Raw genomic sequence first — 15,051 nt, 5'->3', positions numbered from 1 at the left:
TAATAATAATCTTGCATCCTTTAAAAATATTTATTTACTTCAATTGGAAAGGGAGATTTATAGAGAGGAGAGACAGAGATACAGCTTCCATCTGCTGGTTCACTCCCCAAATGGTCACAATGGCTTAAGCTGAACCAATCTGAAGCCACAAGCCTGGAGCTTCTTCCAGGTCTCCCGTATGCATGAGGGGCCTCAAGGACTTCAGCTGTCCTCCACTGCTTTCTCAGGCCACAAGCAGAGAGCTAAATGGGAAGTGGAGCAGCAGGGACACAACCCGGCATCCATGTGGAATCCTTATGCTTGGAGGATTAGCCAGTAGAGCCATCGTGCTGGGTTCCAATAATCCTGTATCTTAAGAAATCCTCTATCTATCTAAATTCATTTAAGAGGCAGAAACAAATAGAGAAGGAGCTTACATCCACCAATTTACTTCCTTCAAATACCCACAACATAGCATGAATCCAGGAACTCAATCCAAGTCTCCAATATGGACAGCAGGGATTTAATAATTTGAGCCATCATTACTACCTCCAAGGGTCCACAGGAGCAAAAATGCTGGAGTCAGGAGCCAGAGCTGAGGCTCAAACCCAGACACTCTGATAGGAATATTGGGTACCTTAACCTCCAGACCAAATATCTACTTAAAGTTTAAGACAGAATTTTGAAGATTTGGCTGTAAATATTGAATCTAATAATATGCCTTCCTACTGGCCTTTTCTCTACCAACCAAAATAAAAGTCTTTTCAGTTGACCTTCAAAGGAATAAACAAGCAAAACAATAATAAGAGCACATGGTTTCCTTTCACGGAATTGAACAAATGCACTAAAGGGAGAAACAGCTGTTGAATTTTGTCTGTTTTTTGACTCTTGCATTTGTTGACGTCACAAAACAATGAGGTTGGTTGACTCTAGCCTGTGGCCCTCAGATCTAAAACCTTCATTCTGGAAGTGAGCCCAATGGGAGGAGGTGACACAGGAGTGATTCCCACTCACCAGCTTCCCAAGGGACTCATGAAATGCGACTTCTAAGCAGGCAAGTTAACCCTGGCTGGCCACTGCATTCTCTCCCTGCTCAGAAGTCTGGCTAACTTGGCCAACCAGGCTCATAGCTTGCTTTAGAAGCACAGACTGACGGCAGCTGGTGAACTTCACAGAGGCTGGTGCGAGCACTCCTGGCCCCCGAGCTGAGGATGGAGTCATCGCAATTCCCTCTGCAGGCTCCAGACACCCACATGTCTGTTAACATAGTCCTTGCTACACAGTAACTTTTTAATTTACCATCCAAGAAGAGTCAATTCGATTTTCAGGTCTCATTATTTCGTCATGGCAGACATCCTCGCCCTCATGGTGACTTTTCCAGAATGTGGCTAGCGCCTATTTTGACCTGAGTGAGCTCCTAGGGAATTCTTGACATCACGACCCTGGCTTGGAAGGGAGGAGCATTCGCGCAAGTGTCTGGGATCATCACACGTGGCCTAGTACATCCCATCTTTAGCTGCTTGTTCCCACACTGGATTCCTGGCTTTTGTCTCTCTGTGTCTTCTTCTTCGGGGAGGATCTAACAACCTCATAGTTCATGATGCTTTTAACAACACTTTCATATACCTTTTCCTTTTCTTTCTTTTCACTCCACATGCATTTCATGAGTGCCTACAAGGTATGAGGCAATGTGCCAGACATTGAAAGATGAAGGACAAAAAAGACACAGCCCCTGTCCTCCTAGTGCTTAGATCCTCGGAAAACATAGACAAGTAAATAAGCCATTTCTGTGCAGGGCAATTAGGTGCCTCGTGGCAAACAACTAAACTGAGACCTGAAGGAAAACAGGAGCTAGCCAGGTGATTCCTTGGGGGAGGACTGGTAGAGTGGGGAACATTGCTTGCAGCTTGGAGTGATGGCAGGCCAAGGCTGAGGAAGAAGTGCATGTGGCAGATTGGACACAGACCCCTGCCCTCACGAGGCTTCCAGAGACATAACTGAATCACCAAACAAGTATGTAATTACAACCGTGATTATTTACAAGTTCTGTTAAAAAAAAAAAAAAACCTTACGGAGAGCTAAGGTGTCATACTACAAGGGACTTGATCTTGAACGAGGAAGTGATATTGGAGCTGAGACACACAGTGAAAGGGGAAGGGGGAGCTACAGCATCCGCCTGGGCCAAGACTCCAAGGTGGGGCAGAGCTCGGTGCTCAAGGAACTGAAAGCAGGTTGGCTCGCTGGTGTGTGTGCACACGGCAGAGAAGTGAGCAGTAGCCAGACCACGTGGACGGAGGGGGCCACTGGGAGAGTCCAATGAGTGAAACTGTGATCAGCTTTGCACTTCACAGTCATCCTTTGGCCTTCAGCTCAGGGACTCCAAAGGCAGCAAGGGTGGGGCCAGAGAGCCTGCTTTTCTTTCTTTCCTTTTAAATTATATTTATATTTAGCAGTTTATAGTATTCAAATGAGATTTTACAGAACTTTGTGCATTTTAGGATAATCAAAACACTTATGACTCTAACAAGCCATATATTAACAATTGAAGAGTAGAACCGTCTTGGGCGGGTACGCAGAGAAATCTCCAACAACTTAGCAAGTGAGGAATAACTGAACTCTGCAACCTACCTAATGAGGTCTAGGAAAAGTCAAGTCAGGAGCCTGACCAGCAGGGTACAGGCTGAGCAATTATAGGCCAGCTGACTTTTTCCTGTATATTCAAAGCTTTCTTCATTAGTCTCTCTCTATCTGAGCTAATTTTGGGGCTCCTGAGTGACCCTGATGGTCAGTGCAAGAAAGGATGGGGAGCCAAGCTGAAACTAAGTAAGGGCCAGAAAAAGCTCCTCTCCTGAATCCAGAAGGAAATTTACAATTATTCTATCTCTAAGGGCCACCCGGGGCTCCTGGCTGTTGTTCTGATGTCATTAGACCCTATGAGGAGGGTTCTGGGCTGCTTCAATCCCATGTGGGAGATCCGATCGGAAATGGCTGACCTCAGAGTTCTCTGCCTACAAGGGCACTCAAATTCCCTGTGATCTCCTTGGCCTTGGTGCTTATACTGACAATCCTTGATGAAGTATCCACTGCTTCTGTGGCAGAAACACTTGGGAGACCTCCAGGGGTCTCTGGGACTAGGATACAGACCTCCTCTTATCCTCCTGTTCCACTCTGAGAGAGCCTGCTTTTCAAAGCCTCATACTGTTGTATCACTAATAAGGAGAAATGTATATAGACAAGAGAGAGAAAGGAAGATAGATTGAAGAGGCACAAAGCATGACTAGATTCTGGGATGCTAGGAAGACAAGGATGGGCCAAGCTTTAGGTTTGCCCAGATTGTGTAGAAGGTGGCTTTTCGAGCAATCACTGAGAGGGGACAGTGGGTGGAGGGGCAGGAGTGGGGAAATTTGAAAGCATAAACTGAAATTTGGACAGGAACCATGCATCTGAATGTATGAACTTGACATTAAGGAGGGAGGTGCAAGGTGGGAAGCTAGGGGTGGTGAGCTGGTGCACGGTGAGGCTCAGTGAGGCTGGGAGGAGGTGCAGAGACACTCTACAGGAACTCCATAGAAGAAGCCAGGTGGGAGAGGATGGGACAGACAGACTGAAGAGTGGACAGAGAGGTGGGGAAAACCCAGAATAACATGGTGACATGAAAATCACAGGAAGCTGTGTATAGATCGCTGTCTACCTGCACACCTCAAGATGGGGTTTAATTCCATTCTGTTGGTTTATGCTGGGAAGCCACATAACATGGGAACTTAAAAATGCCTATGGTACCTAGTTAGTTGGAGGTGTTGGGGCTCAGAAATCAGGCCCCAAACCCAGAGCATGGCAAGTCTAGACTAACGGTGTGGCCTTGAGATGCCTCTGCCTTGCTGGGGTCCCAGTGCCACCTCACTTTTCTGACTCTGGGTCCTCCTTCTCTCCAAAGCACTGGGGAAGGTCTTCTGACGTTCCCTTCGCTGATGGCTAGGGGTTCCCTTTCCAGAAGGAAGGCAACTGTGAAATTTCATCAACTGAGAAAGTTCAACTCGAGCAAGAGAAGACTATACAAGTCTCCAAGTCCAGGGCACCCAGCTGGACCAGAGATCTGTCATCTGTTCTCTGGCTGATTGTTCCAACTACATCACTGGATGAACTCTTTCTTCCTCCATCCCTCCCCACAGCTTGCTGCCACCCATCTCTAGGATGCCCAAGCTCCTTATCCACAGTTCCATTCCTTTCCTGTAACCCAGGATGGTATGTCAGCCTCAACTCTGTGGCTCATCTTGGAAGTTCACATTTTGTCTATGACTGCTGGGCATGAATTTGTTTTCCTTGTGCACATTCCTAAGCTTGCGTGGCCTTTTCTCCTTTCCAGCAGCCTCTTGCCAGAGCATTTCAGCACACCTTCAGAGGGAGGAGGGGAAATGTTCTCTTCCTTGTTGCAGAGGTCACCGTTCAGTGTAGCAAGCCAGCCAAGTCGGGGTGCTCTTGCTGAGCGAGTAGTGCTCGGAGCGGAGTGGAGTGGATGTCAGATGGGAGTGCATTGAGCCAGGAATGGGAAATGAGATTAAACTCTACAAAGAATGTATGTCAAAATGTAAGACACAACTTCTACCAGTAGCTAATAGACCCCCAAATAGTGAGCTGATAAAAACTAAACAGAAAGAAGACAGTTTTGTGTTTAAAATTTGGTGGTACAAACCCTACTCCCTTTTAGACCCTGCAGCATGCCAAACAGAAACTATGCAGCAGGGGAAGGAAGGAGGGAAACTGCCTCTGTGCACTTGTGCTGATTTGAAGCTGAACCCCAAACCCAATTATGCTTTTGATGTAAACTTTATCAGGTCCCTGTATGTCCCCTTAGCTCAAAGCCCCTCCACAAAAACTAATTCATTATATTCAGTGAGGAGCACAAAGTGGAAGCCAGCCCCAAGACCCTGACTCATAAAGACTCAAATTGCGCCTGGAGTTAACGCTGCAGCGCTAGTCTGTCTTGTGGAGTTTCGCAGATGCTCCAAGCCCTGATCAAAAGACCCAGAGTGCCCTCAGACCCTAGCCAGATGGGCACACACCTCTGCCACTGCAAAAGAGACACACTGGCCCCTCTCACTGATTAGTCGAAGCAAGGCCACGAGTACCATGTACCCAAGAGAGGCTTACACATAAGCTCGTCATGCACTGCTCAACCCAATCCTGCCTTGAATCTGTAAACCTGCCTTTAATTCCTCAGTGAGTCTGGGAACTGATCAGTCACCACCTACCTTTTGGCTATGTGCTTTGCAATAAACATCAGCTCTCTCCCATCATGCTGGTATCAGTGAGTGGCTTGCTGTGCGTGAAGCACAAGGATCTAGCTTTGGGGTTCTGTGGTAATTCTCCCAGTTTTGGGGGTGTTCTATGGCTGCATCACTGCATCACACATACTGTACCTTTCAACATTTTGACCGCAACCTGGATGGAGACTCCTGTCTTACTAATGCCATAGGCTGTCGCATTCATCACTTTTCCAAAAGCACCTGATCCTAGCACCTTACCTGCAAAGACAAATGATAAGTCAGTGCTCTTTGAGGATTCTCCAGCAGGAAAGAAAAGCTATAGAAACATGGGGAATGGTGGTGGGTTCTTACCAAACTCTAAATTTTCTCTGGGAAACTCCCACTTGAGATCGTACTCATAGTCTCTGAAATCGATGTAGAAGTACTCATTATCAGAGGAGCCCGTCACCTGCACCATTTGCAGCTGACTTTCATAGCGAAATTGCTTCCGAGAGGAAACAAGGAGTCAGTTAGCAAGAGGCAGGGCGACAGACCCCAGAAGCCAACTGTGAACCTCTACCTGCGCTTTTACCTTTTTATACTTGTGACAGAGAAGCATGGTTAAGATGGCAATTAAGGGAAGACAGAGTGCAATCGTCACGTAGAATGAGATGTTGCCTTGGAAGAAAGGGAAGGGGCCTGCCAAGCAAACACAGCAGACAGTAAGCCCCTGTCGCCATCTTTCACATCCTCTTTGAGGAACCGCTGGTTTCTCGATGTCTGCTTTCCCCACAGAGCATCAGACAATGTATTTCACCAAGAATGGGTTTCCTGCCTACGAAATTGAGATCGTCAGTGCTTCTAAACCCCTCTTTAAAAAAATCATTTACTAGGATTAAGTAGAATTTCATCTCTTGAAGCCCATAGGATAAGTCATTGGGGGAGAGAGAGAAGAAGCAGCTTGTGTTCCTTCTAGGAAGATATAGAAAGTTAGCTTTGTGAGGCTGGCAACCCTAAACTTTTCATTTTCGTGTAGGCAGCCAGGCTCCAGGAGGGTTCTGAAAAATAAAGACAAACTAGAAAACAGAAGGCTAAAAACAGAGAGCAATCTTAAATCGCTCGATCTGTTTCTCAAATCTGAAACATCCTGTCCATACTGAGGACACTCAGAGGTGATGGGTCTCTGCATCATTTTAACTCTTGAGTGCCACTAAGCAGAACTCTGCCTGAAACTGCGAAACAGGCCAGCTGATGTCAGCGGGGATCCCTGGCTGGCTCAAAAAGCCCTCTTTTCTCATGAGCTGAACCTGTAAAAATTCCCTCCCCACCCTCCAAACCAGCAAGAGAGACTAATTTTTAACAAGAGGGGAATTTCTGACCCTGAAGTGTTGCAACAATGACTCACATACCTGTTGACTTTAACTGGATTGTTTTGCACGATGTACCAACAGAATTGTATGCACAGCACTTGACCGAGAACCCCTTGACAGCCTCACTCATGTTTAGAGTACTGCTCGAACGCCACTGGCCAGCCTTTTTATTCCAAACTCCTTCTGTGATTTCTTCTGTGCAGCTGCAAGGGACAGAACAGACAGAGAAGTTAGCCGGGTGGGGAATGTCATCAAGTCGGAAGTGGGGCTTTCTGTAGTAAGTTCTAAAAGGCAGCCATCTACTAGGAGGGATCAGAATCTAAGACCAGGGGGGGAAACTGTGGTTGACTCAGAAGGGAAGCATTGCAGATATATGTCTTCTGCAACTTGCACTCATGAGAACAGAGGGAAGGTGGCAGAGGGTTTTATGTCCTTCAGTTACGAGAGACACTGTGTCCTGATTACTTGGCAGACCCATCTGAACACTTCTTCCAGGTCCAAGACGGTAACGGGTAGCCGTCCGAGGAACAGGACGCCTGACTCGCTGACATCTCAGTCTCCACGTGAGGTCCCCCTGCGGAGAACAACATGTACAACGAGCTCACAGACTATGGCACTTCCAAGAAATGGTCTCAAAGGTGGCTGCAGGCTAGGCTGCCTCTGTGTTCCACAGCTGTTCTTGCTTGTAGAGGATGGCTCTCTGGGGACCCCTCAAGTCCCCTGGCCACTCCCCATTCCCTGCTTGCAAGCTGATCTTCGTAACATACAGCTCTGTACCCCTAAACTGCGCACCATGTTTTCAGTGCTGGGCTTCTCTTGTGGACAGCTGTGTGTAGATCGCTGTCCACCTGCACACCTGATAATGAGGTTTAGCTGCAGGAGAACATCTGCCAATTAACTCAGGAACATGCATTCTCATCTTTTGTATTCCAAAGAGCTGCAGATGATTAAAGCAAGTAAACAGCAGGTAATACGATGCTCAGCCTTCTCTTACTCATGCATGACCTTACATAACTCACTGAACACTAAGTCACAGTGTTCTTAAGTCAGAACAATAAAGCATATTCAGAGAAGATACGTGAAAAGTGTTCTAGTGTCTTGGGATAAACACAAGACAAGATATATACATATAAGCCAGGTTAGTGCACAGGAGAGTAAAATCTCAAAACATTTCATCAGACCAATAGGTCTGGAGCATCCTCAAGCCACACTTAGAGCTTTCTGGCATAGACTAATAAATAATAATAATCATAATCATAAAAGGATTCCTGGCAATCCAACTTACTTCTTATATGTAGTGTGAACATCTTGGTGAATTGTGCATCATCATTTTCTGCATGGAATATGTATTCTCCTGGCTGGTGCTTGTGGTTGCAAAACTTAGATATGCTGATGGAGAAAGAATAAAAGGCAGGCTTAAGTGACCCTCACAGGCATAGTTAAAACATAGAAAGTATGTCAATCTTGAGACCCTCCCTAGCTGCTGCAGTTCCCAGGACAAGAAAGTGTCTGTATTCCAGATCCCTGTCCTCTGCGTCCACAGCAGGGCACCGCAGGCAGCAGCATTGTTCTCACCCCGGCTAAACTAGAAGTGCAACATTTCAGGCCACATTCTCAACCCAATTGACTCAAAATCTGTATTTTCATCCTACCATCTCCATGGGAATCTTGGACATATTAGGCAGGGAAGTTCCTGAAAGCCCCTGTTGTTCTGTGCACTTGGGACACTCTTGCTTTCCAGAATATGAAAGACTGCCTGCAGGTAGGGGAGCTTCCTGAGTGCTGGCTCACTGGTGTTGATTCGAGGCAGGACTTATGGTCAATCCTTGACTTACATAGCAGTTAACAGTGGTGAAGCGTCAGACCCACACAACACAGAGATCTTGGAGTGATCTCGGCAGGCTGTGGTATGTATTAAGCACAACCCTCAAACATGTGATGTGTCTTTAAAAGTTTTATTTACTCACTTAAAAGACAGTTACAGAGAGAAAGCAAAAGATATCTTCCATTTGCTGGTTCATTCCCCAAATGGTCACAATGGCCAGGGCTGGGCCAAGCCAAAGCCAGGAGTCAGGAACTGTGCCTGAGTCTCCCATGTGGATGGTAAGAGTACAAACACATGGACCATCTACTGCTAATTTTCCCAGGCATTCAGCAGGGAGCTGGATCAGAAGTGGAGCATCTAGGACTTGAATTTGGCACTCTGATGTGGAGTGCAACATTAACAATCAGTGATTTAACCCGCTTTGCCACAGTGCCAACTCCTAATGCAACACATTTTGGCCTCGATAACTTGATACTGGGGATGATCAACAATGTCTATCAGATTTTTTGAGTCCAGCATTACAGTTGGGATATGGGATAGGATAGCATAGCATAGGATAGGATAGGAGAAGTAAGGACCTTTTTCTATTCAATTAAATTCTGTGACATTTAACAACCAATCAACCAAAGAAACACAGAATTGCTTAGAATGCAAGAAATCTTAAAAACAGACAAAACAACAAAAAAAAAATAAATAAAGGTGGATGCTTGTCCAAAGATATCATACTCCAGGTGAGCGGAAAAAATCTACAGGTGTGGTCTGGTATAAGCATCGCGCTAAATACCTGCAGATGATTGAAAAAGGCAGAGGCCAACGTGGAAGAGTAGAGTTCAGTGGACAATGTGGGACTGAGCTGATCTTCTCAGATGGCTGGTGCAGAGGAGAGGACACATGAGCAGATGTCAAGGATTAGGCACAGCTAGGACGAGGAACAAGAGGAGAGAAGAGTGGGTGGAGCCCCTGCACTTGGTGACAGCGGAGCTCTGGACTGGAGGTCCATGTTGTGGTGCAGAAGAGAGGAGGGCTGAATAGGTAGAGTGCGGCCAATTGCCAGGGGACTTTGACAAGTAAGGGTAGCCACTGAGAACAGATGATGAGCACAGGGAGTAAAGGCTTGGGATTCCTGGCAAGGACTCAGTATCATAAACTGTATCTCAGATTCTCCTGATGGTGGCAGGACAAGTATATGGTAGGGGAGTCTGGAGACAGGTTGGCAATCCAGGAATTCATTCTCTCAATTGGCAATGGTAGACTATCTGCAGGAGGAATCAGGGATCTCAATTTTGAAAAATAGAGTTCCTGGGCCCGGCGGCGTGGCCTAGCAGCTAAAGTCCTCGCCTTTAACGCCCAGGGGATCCCATATGGACGCTGATTTCTAATCCCGGCAGCTCCACTTCCCATCCAGCTCCCTGCTTGTGGCCTGGGAAAGCAGTAGAGGACGGCCCAAAGCTTTGGGACCCTGCACCCGCGTGGGAGACCTGGAGGAGGTTCCTGGTTCCCGGCTTTGGATCGGTCACTTGGGGAGTGAATCATCAGACGGAAGATCTTCTTCTCTGTCTCTCCTCCTCTCTGTATATCTGACTTTGTAGTGAAAATAAATAAAGCTTAAAAAAAAAAAAGAAAAATGGAGTTCCTGTTGTCATAGTGCTTATGGTCTGGTGCTGTAGGCACATACGTCAACAGTTACAGTGGAGAACAAGAAGTCCTAAGACAGCAGAGGAAAAAGGTCAGACTTGAGGTTACACAGCATACCAACATGAGTGTTGTCTAAAGCAGGGCCAGTGGGAAAGCAGAAGCAAGGCCATCCCAGGAGGCACTAGGAACAAAAGAAATAGTAGGAGCTGGATTGGACATAGACGATGATGACATTCAGACAGAATACTGCAGAAGCTCATGGGAAATGTGTACGGATTTATGCACGGATTTCAAAATGACTTTCTTTCCAAATAAACTTGTTACAGCGGACATTTGGCGTAAAGATTAAGATGCCAGTGAGGAAGATCTTGCATCTGCTGGTTTACTCCTCAAATGGCCACAATGGCCAGAGCTGAACTGATCTAAAACCAAGAGCTTCTTCCAGTCTCCCATGCGGGTGCAGGATCCCAAGGCTTTGGGCCATCCTCTACTGCTTTCCCAGGCATTAGCAGGGAGCTGGATGGGAAGTGGAGCAGCTGGGAGATGAACTGGTGCCCATATGGGATACTAACACTTGGAGGCAGAGGATTAGTCTCTTTCTTCTTCTTCTTCTTTTCTTCTTTTTTTAAGATTTACTTATTTCATTTGAAAGGCCGAGTGACAGAAAGAGGAGGAGGGAGGGAAAAGGGAAGAGAGAGAAGAAGAGATCTTCAATCCACTGATTCATTCTCCAAGTGGCTACAACAGCTAGGCTGAGTCAGGAACTCCATCTGGGTCTCCCATGTGGGTGGCAGGGACCCAAGCACATGGGTCATCATCATCTGCTGCCTTCCCAGGGCCATCAGGGGGAGCTGGATAGAAAGTAAAGCAAGTGACTTAACCCTCTGTGTTATAATTACCAGCCCCTCTCCCAGGGCTTTTCTAAAAATAGCCAGCTGGCAATGACATGGCAGATCCTGAAATCTGAGTGGACGATGAGACAACAGAGGCGCATGAGATGTGTTCTCCTGGCAACCTTGCAAAGGCTTTTCTTCTCCCTCATCAAACTGTAGGTCCGTGCTCTTTCCCAGGCCAGCCCGGAGGGGTCAGGAGCTGGAACAGTGGCTGGTGGTGTAAAGGCACTACCTGGGAGAGAAGGCCATGTTCTCAGAGCAAGGTACTTCCAAAGCCAAATCAGAGCACAGAGAACATGCAAGCAACAACAGCCCGGGGAAGCCAAGAGCTTTGCAGCTTTGGGAGGAAGAGCTGGCCAGACTAAAAGGGGGCCAGCAGCCACACACGGTGGGCAGGAAGCCTGCCCCAACCTCCCACAGACACCAAAGTCACCGGCGGGGGCCGTGTGCCTGCAGCGTTCTTGAACTCTTCCAACATTTATCTTGAGTTTCACCAGCAGAGCTGGAAGGAGGGAGTGTGTGCTGAGGGCTCCAGTGTCTTCTGGAACCGACACACTTGGGGACACACAGCCACGAGAAAGTCAGTGACAGGCATGGGTGTTGTGGCCCAGTGCGTGGGAGGCTGCTTGGGACACGTACCTCCCACATCGGAGTACCTGGGTTTGAGTCTCAGATCCAATCCCGATTCTAGCTTCCTGCTAATGCACGAAGCAGCAGATGACAGTTCAAGTAGTAGGATTCCTGCTACCCACGTGGGAGACCTGGACTGACTTCCTGTCCCCCGGCTCCAGTCGGACCTGTTCTCCAGCCATTGTGGGTATCTGAGAAGTGACTCAGCAAATGGAGACCTGTCTCTTTCTCTATAGTTCAAACAAAGGGTTTTTTAAAAGTTTTAAAGTTCATGGGGGAAAATGGAATTAAAAGATGAATTTATTTTGGTGTAAAAACTGTTGAAATCGGGCCTGGCACAATAGCATAGTGGTTAAAGTCCTCGCCTTGAACGTGCCGGGATCCCATATGGGCGCCGGTTCTAATCCCAGCAGCCCTGCTTCCCGTCCAGCTCCCTGCTTGTGGCCTGAGAAAACAGTAGAGAACAGTTCAAAGCCTTGGAACCCTGAACCCACTTGATTGACCCGGAAGAAGCTTCTGACTCCTGGCTTTAGATTGGCTCAGCTCCAGCCATTGTGGCTGCTTGGGGAGTAAATCATTGGACAGATCTTCCTCTCTGTTTCTCCTCCTCTCTGTATATCTGACTTTCCAATAAAAAAGTGAATAAATTTTAAAAAGAAATGTTGAAATTCATGCATTTTTGGTAATACATTTTTCTATACACTTTGTGAAAAATCCCTCATATATATGATTTCACAATTTTTTGCCCCTTGGCTCACGACCCCACCCTTCATGCCAAGAGTGTAGTGAGCCATGCTGGGCCATAGGATTGGGAACGCTGCAGTGCCCCCAAAGAAGGACCTTCTCTCCATAGAAGACAGGGATGGTCAGAATGAAAAGCACTCCTCTCGGATCTAGCCCTGCTTGCCGCTCACCTTCCTCTCTTCCACCCCTCTCTGCCCGCCACCCCCCTGCAGTCTCGTGGGTTCTCTCCCTTTCGCTGTCCTCCCTCCCCTCCCTCCTCCACTCTCTTCCCTCCTCCTTACTACCTCTCCTTTTCTGTTTCTCTTCCTTCCTGTTCTGTTCTCCACCTCTTACTTTTTTTCCCTACACCCCGACCCACGTTGGATAGTCCATGCCTCCAAAAGCCACCTCAACTACGAGAGTTTTAGTGGCCTTCACCTTGAGCTCTCTGGCTACATTATCCAGATCACTAGGTGAACGCTAGGGGACCTGGCAGAGCAAATATACAATCTACGAAAAATTGCCAAGTTTCTTGGCAAACAAACCCCCATTGTGAAAAATAGAGGGTTTTTTCCCACTCTTTGTTATAACCACAAATGAATCCACAAAACGAAAATTATTTTCTAAAACTTTGGAAGTCTTACACACTTGAAAAGTAAAAACCTTTCAATACTTCTGCACTTTTTATTAAAATGATCTCTTTTGAACTACTTTCCAGCATGCACTGCCTCTCATTAAAAAGGTGATTGAACTTAAAAAAAAATTGCCCCAAACATTTTGATTACATTTTCCAAAAACTTAGAAATCTTTTATTTATCTGAAAAAAGGTGACAGAGCTCTCCCACCTACCAGCCCACTCCCCAGATGCTCACAATAGCGGGGGCGGGGCCATGTCTGAGTCAGGAACCTAGAACTCAACCTGGGTCTGCAGTACAGAAGGCAGGGACCCGACCGCAGGGTCAGCACTGCTGTCTCCCAGGTGTGCATTAGCAGCAAGCTGGCTGAGAAGCAGAGGCAGGACTCACATCCAGGTACTCCAACAGCGGACGCAGGCTTCCCAAACAGTTTCAGAATCCCCAGCCCCAAACCCCATCCTGTGGGGAACTTTTCCAGGAACCGTTTCTGTGTTTGAGATCCTGAAAATTTTAAAGCGAGCTCGTGTCAAGAAACTATTTCTGCCAGGAATCTTAACTCTGTCATTATCTGTGCGTGTGTGTGTGTGTGTGGCAATTCCTCTCCGCCTCACTCTCCTGGCCTGTAAAATGGGATAATAGTAATAATCGTATCTACCGCTACAATTGTTGGAGGAGGAATCTTCAAAATACACAGGTCTTTTGTGTGAAGTGCCTAAAAGAGTAACTATCCCATAGCAAACACAATAGCTGTGCTAGATCATCATTGTCATGCAGCTTACGAAACCCAGTAATCATTTTGAGGGAAAAAAGAAACTTCGAATCTTTACTCTAGAATAAGAATGAAAAGTATGGGAAAGATGCAAGGGAAAAAAGAGACTGAAGTCATCACACCAATCAGTAGGAGTTGGTGAAGATAAAAACCTCTGAAAAGTTGAAAATTTTGCAGCCGTACAGTCATATTTATTGATATAAAGTGAGACAATACACTTGAGATGAAAACCCAGATTCTTTCTTTCTCTGTGTGTAAAATCTGCCTTTCAAATAAAAACTATAATTTTTTTCAAAAGAAGAGATTATAAAATAAAGGTCTAATAAACAAGAGGGCTTTAAAAATTACTAAATTAGAAACAGGTAGATGCAGTGTTTACAATAAGTCTACGCAGATGGGACATTACATAAGCAAACAGGTGGAATATCCTGGAACCTTTGATCCAGACCAGGATGCCAGACCACTAGCAAGTTATAATTTAATAAAATGCAAACATGTAAAAGCCAGCCCTAATGGAGTCTGGTGTAATCTTTGAGGAAGTAAATTGGAGAAATGAAGCTGTGAAGGTGGGGGAAGCAACAAGGCTTCCGGCACACACGCCGTGACCGCACAGAGCTTCTGTAGGGGTGCTGTTATTACACAGGGCTTTCGGTTACACACTCAAAAAACAACCTCCTGTCACTTTGGCTATAAATTCATCTCTTGCAACATTGCTAAAACATAAGAATGCTTCAAAAAAGCTCATGGCAAATGGAATGAGAAGTTCAATTCATTTTGGAGCAAAACATTTTTGAAACCTACACATACAAGAGATCCTCAAAAGAGCATGAAAAATGCATATTACCCCCCCAAAAAAAACCTATGTGTGATTTTTAGAAAAGTTCCACATCAAAATAAATACCTTAGTTTCATATTTAAAATTTTTTAATTTATATTTCTATTTTTAAAATATTTTATTTATTTTTATTGGAAAGACAGATTTACAGAGGGAAGGAGAGACAGAAAGATCTCCTGTGCACTGGCTCACTCCCTAAGTGGTTGTTAACAGCTGGAGCTGAGCTAATCCAAAGCAGGAGCCAGGACCCTCTTCCGGGCCTCCCACGCAGGTGCAGGGTCCCAAAGCTGTCCTCTACTGTTTTCCCAGGCACAGGCAGGGAGCTAGATAGGAAGTGGAGCAGCTGGGATAGGAATCAGCGCCCACATGGGATCCCAGAATGTGCAAGGCAACTATTTAGCCACTGGGCCGCCGCAACAGGCCTTAAATTTTATTTTTTAATTATTTTAAAGTCAAAGAGACCAAGAAAGAGAGGGACAGAAACAAAGAGAGATCTTCCATGCACTGATTCACC

The 15,051-nt window shown here is 46.2% G+C and overlaps 1 protein-coding gene across 1 annotated transcript in view; it reads right to left on the bottom strand.

The window, feature by feature from the left end:
• Positions 1-15,051, bottom strand: part of FLT3 (fms related receptor tyrosine kinase 3) — an 88,385-nt gene that overhangs the window by 20,348 nt on the left and 52,986 nt on the right. The window contains exons 10-15 of the mRNA XM_058670926.1: positions 7,878-7,981; positions 7,058-7,166; positions 6,632-6,795; positions 5,815-5,921; positions 5,595-5,727; positions 5,397-5,501 (exon numbers count right to left, since the gene is read on the bottom strand). Of these exons, the coding sequence (XP_058526909.1) occupies positions 5,397-5,501; positions 5,595-5,727; positions 5,815-5,921; positions 6,632-6,795; positions 7,058-7,166; positions 7,878-7,981 (722 nt within the window). The remainder of the gene's footprint in view (positions 1-5,396; positions 5,502-5,594; positions 5,728-5,814; positions 5,922-6,631; positions 6,796-7,057; positions 7,167-7,877; positions 7,982-15,051) is intronic.

Source organism: Ochotona princeps, chromosome 12, assembly GCF_030435755.1.
Source record: "Ochotona princeps isolate mOchPri1 chromosome 12, mOchPri1.hap1, whole genome shotgun sequence".
NCBI lineage: Eukaryota > Metazoa > Chordata > Mammalia > Lagomorpha > Ochotonidae > Ochotona > Ochotona princeps.
The sequence above is the reverse complement of the archived record's forward strand: the minus strand, read 5'-3'. Positions and strand labels throughout refer to the sequence as shown.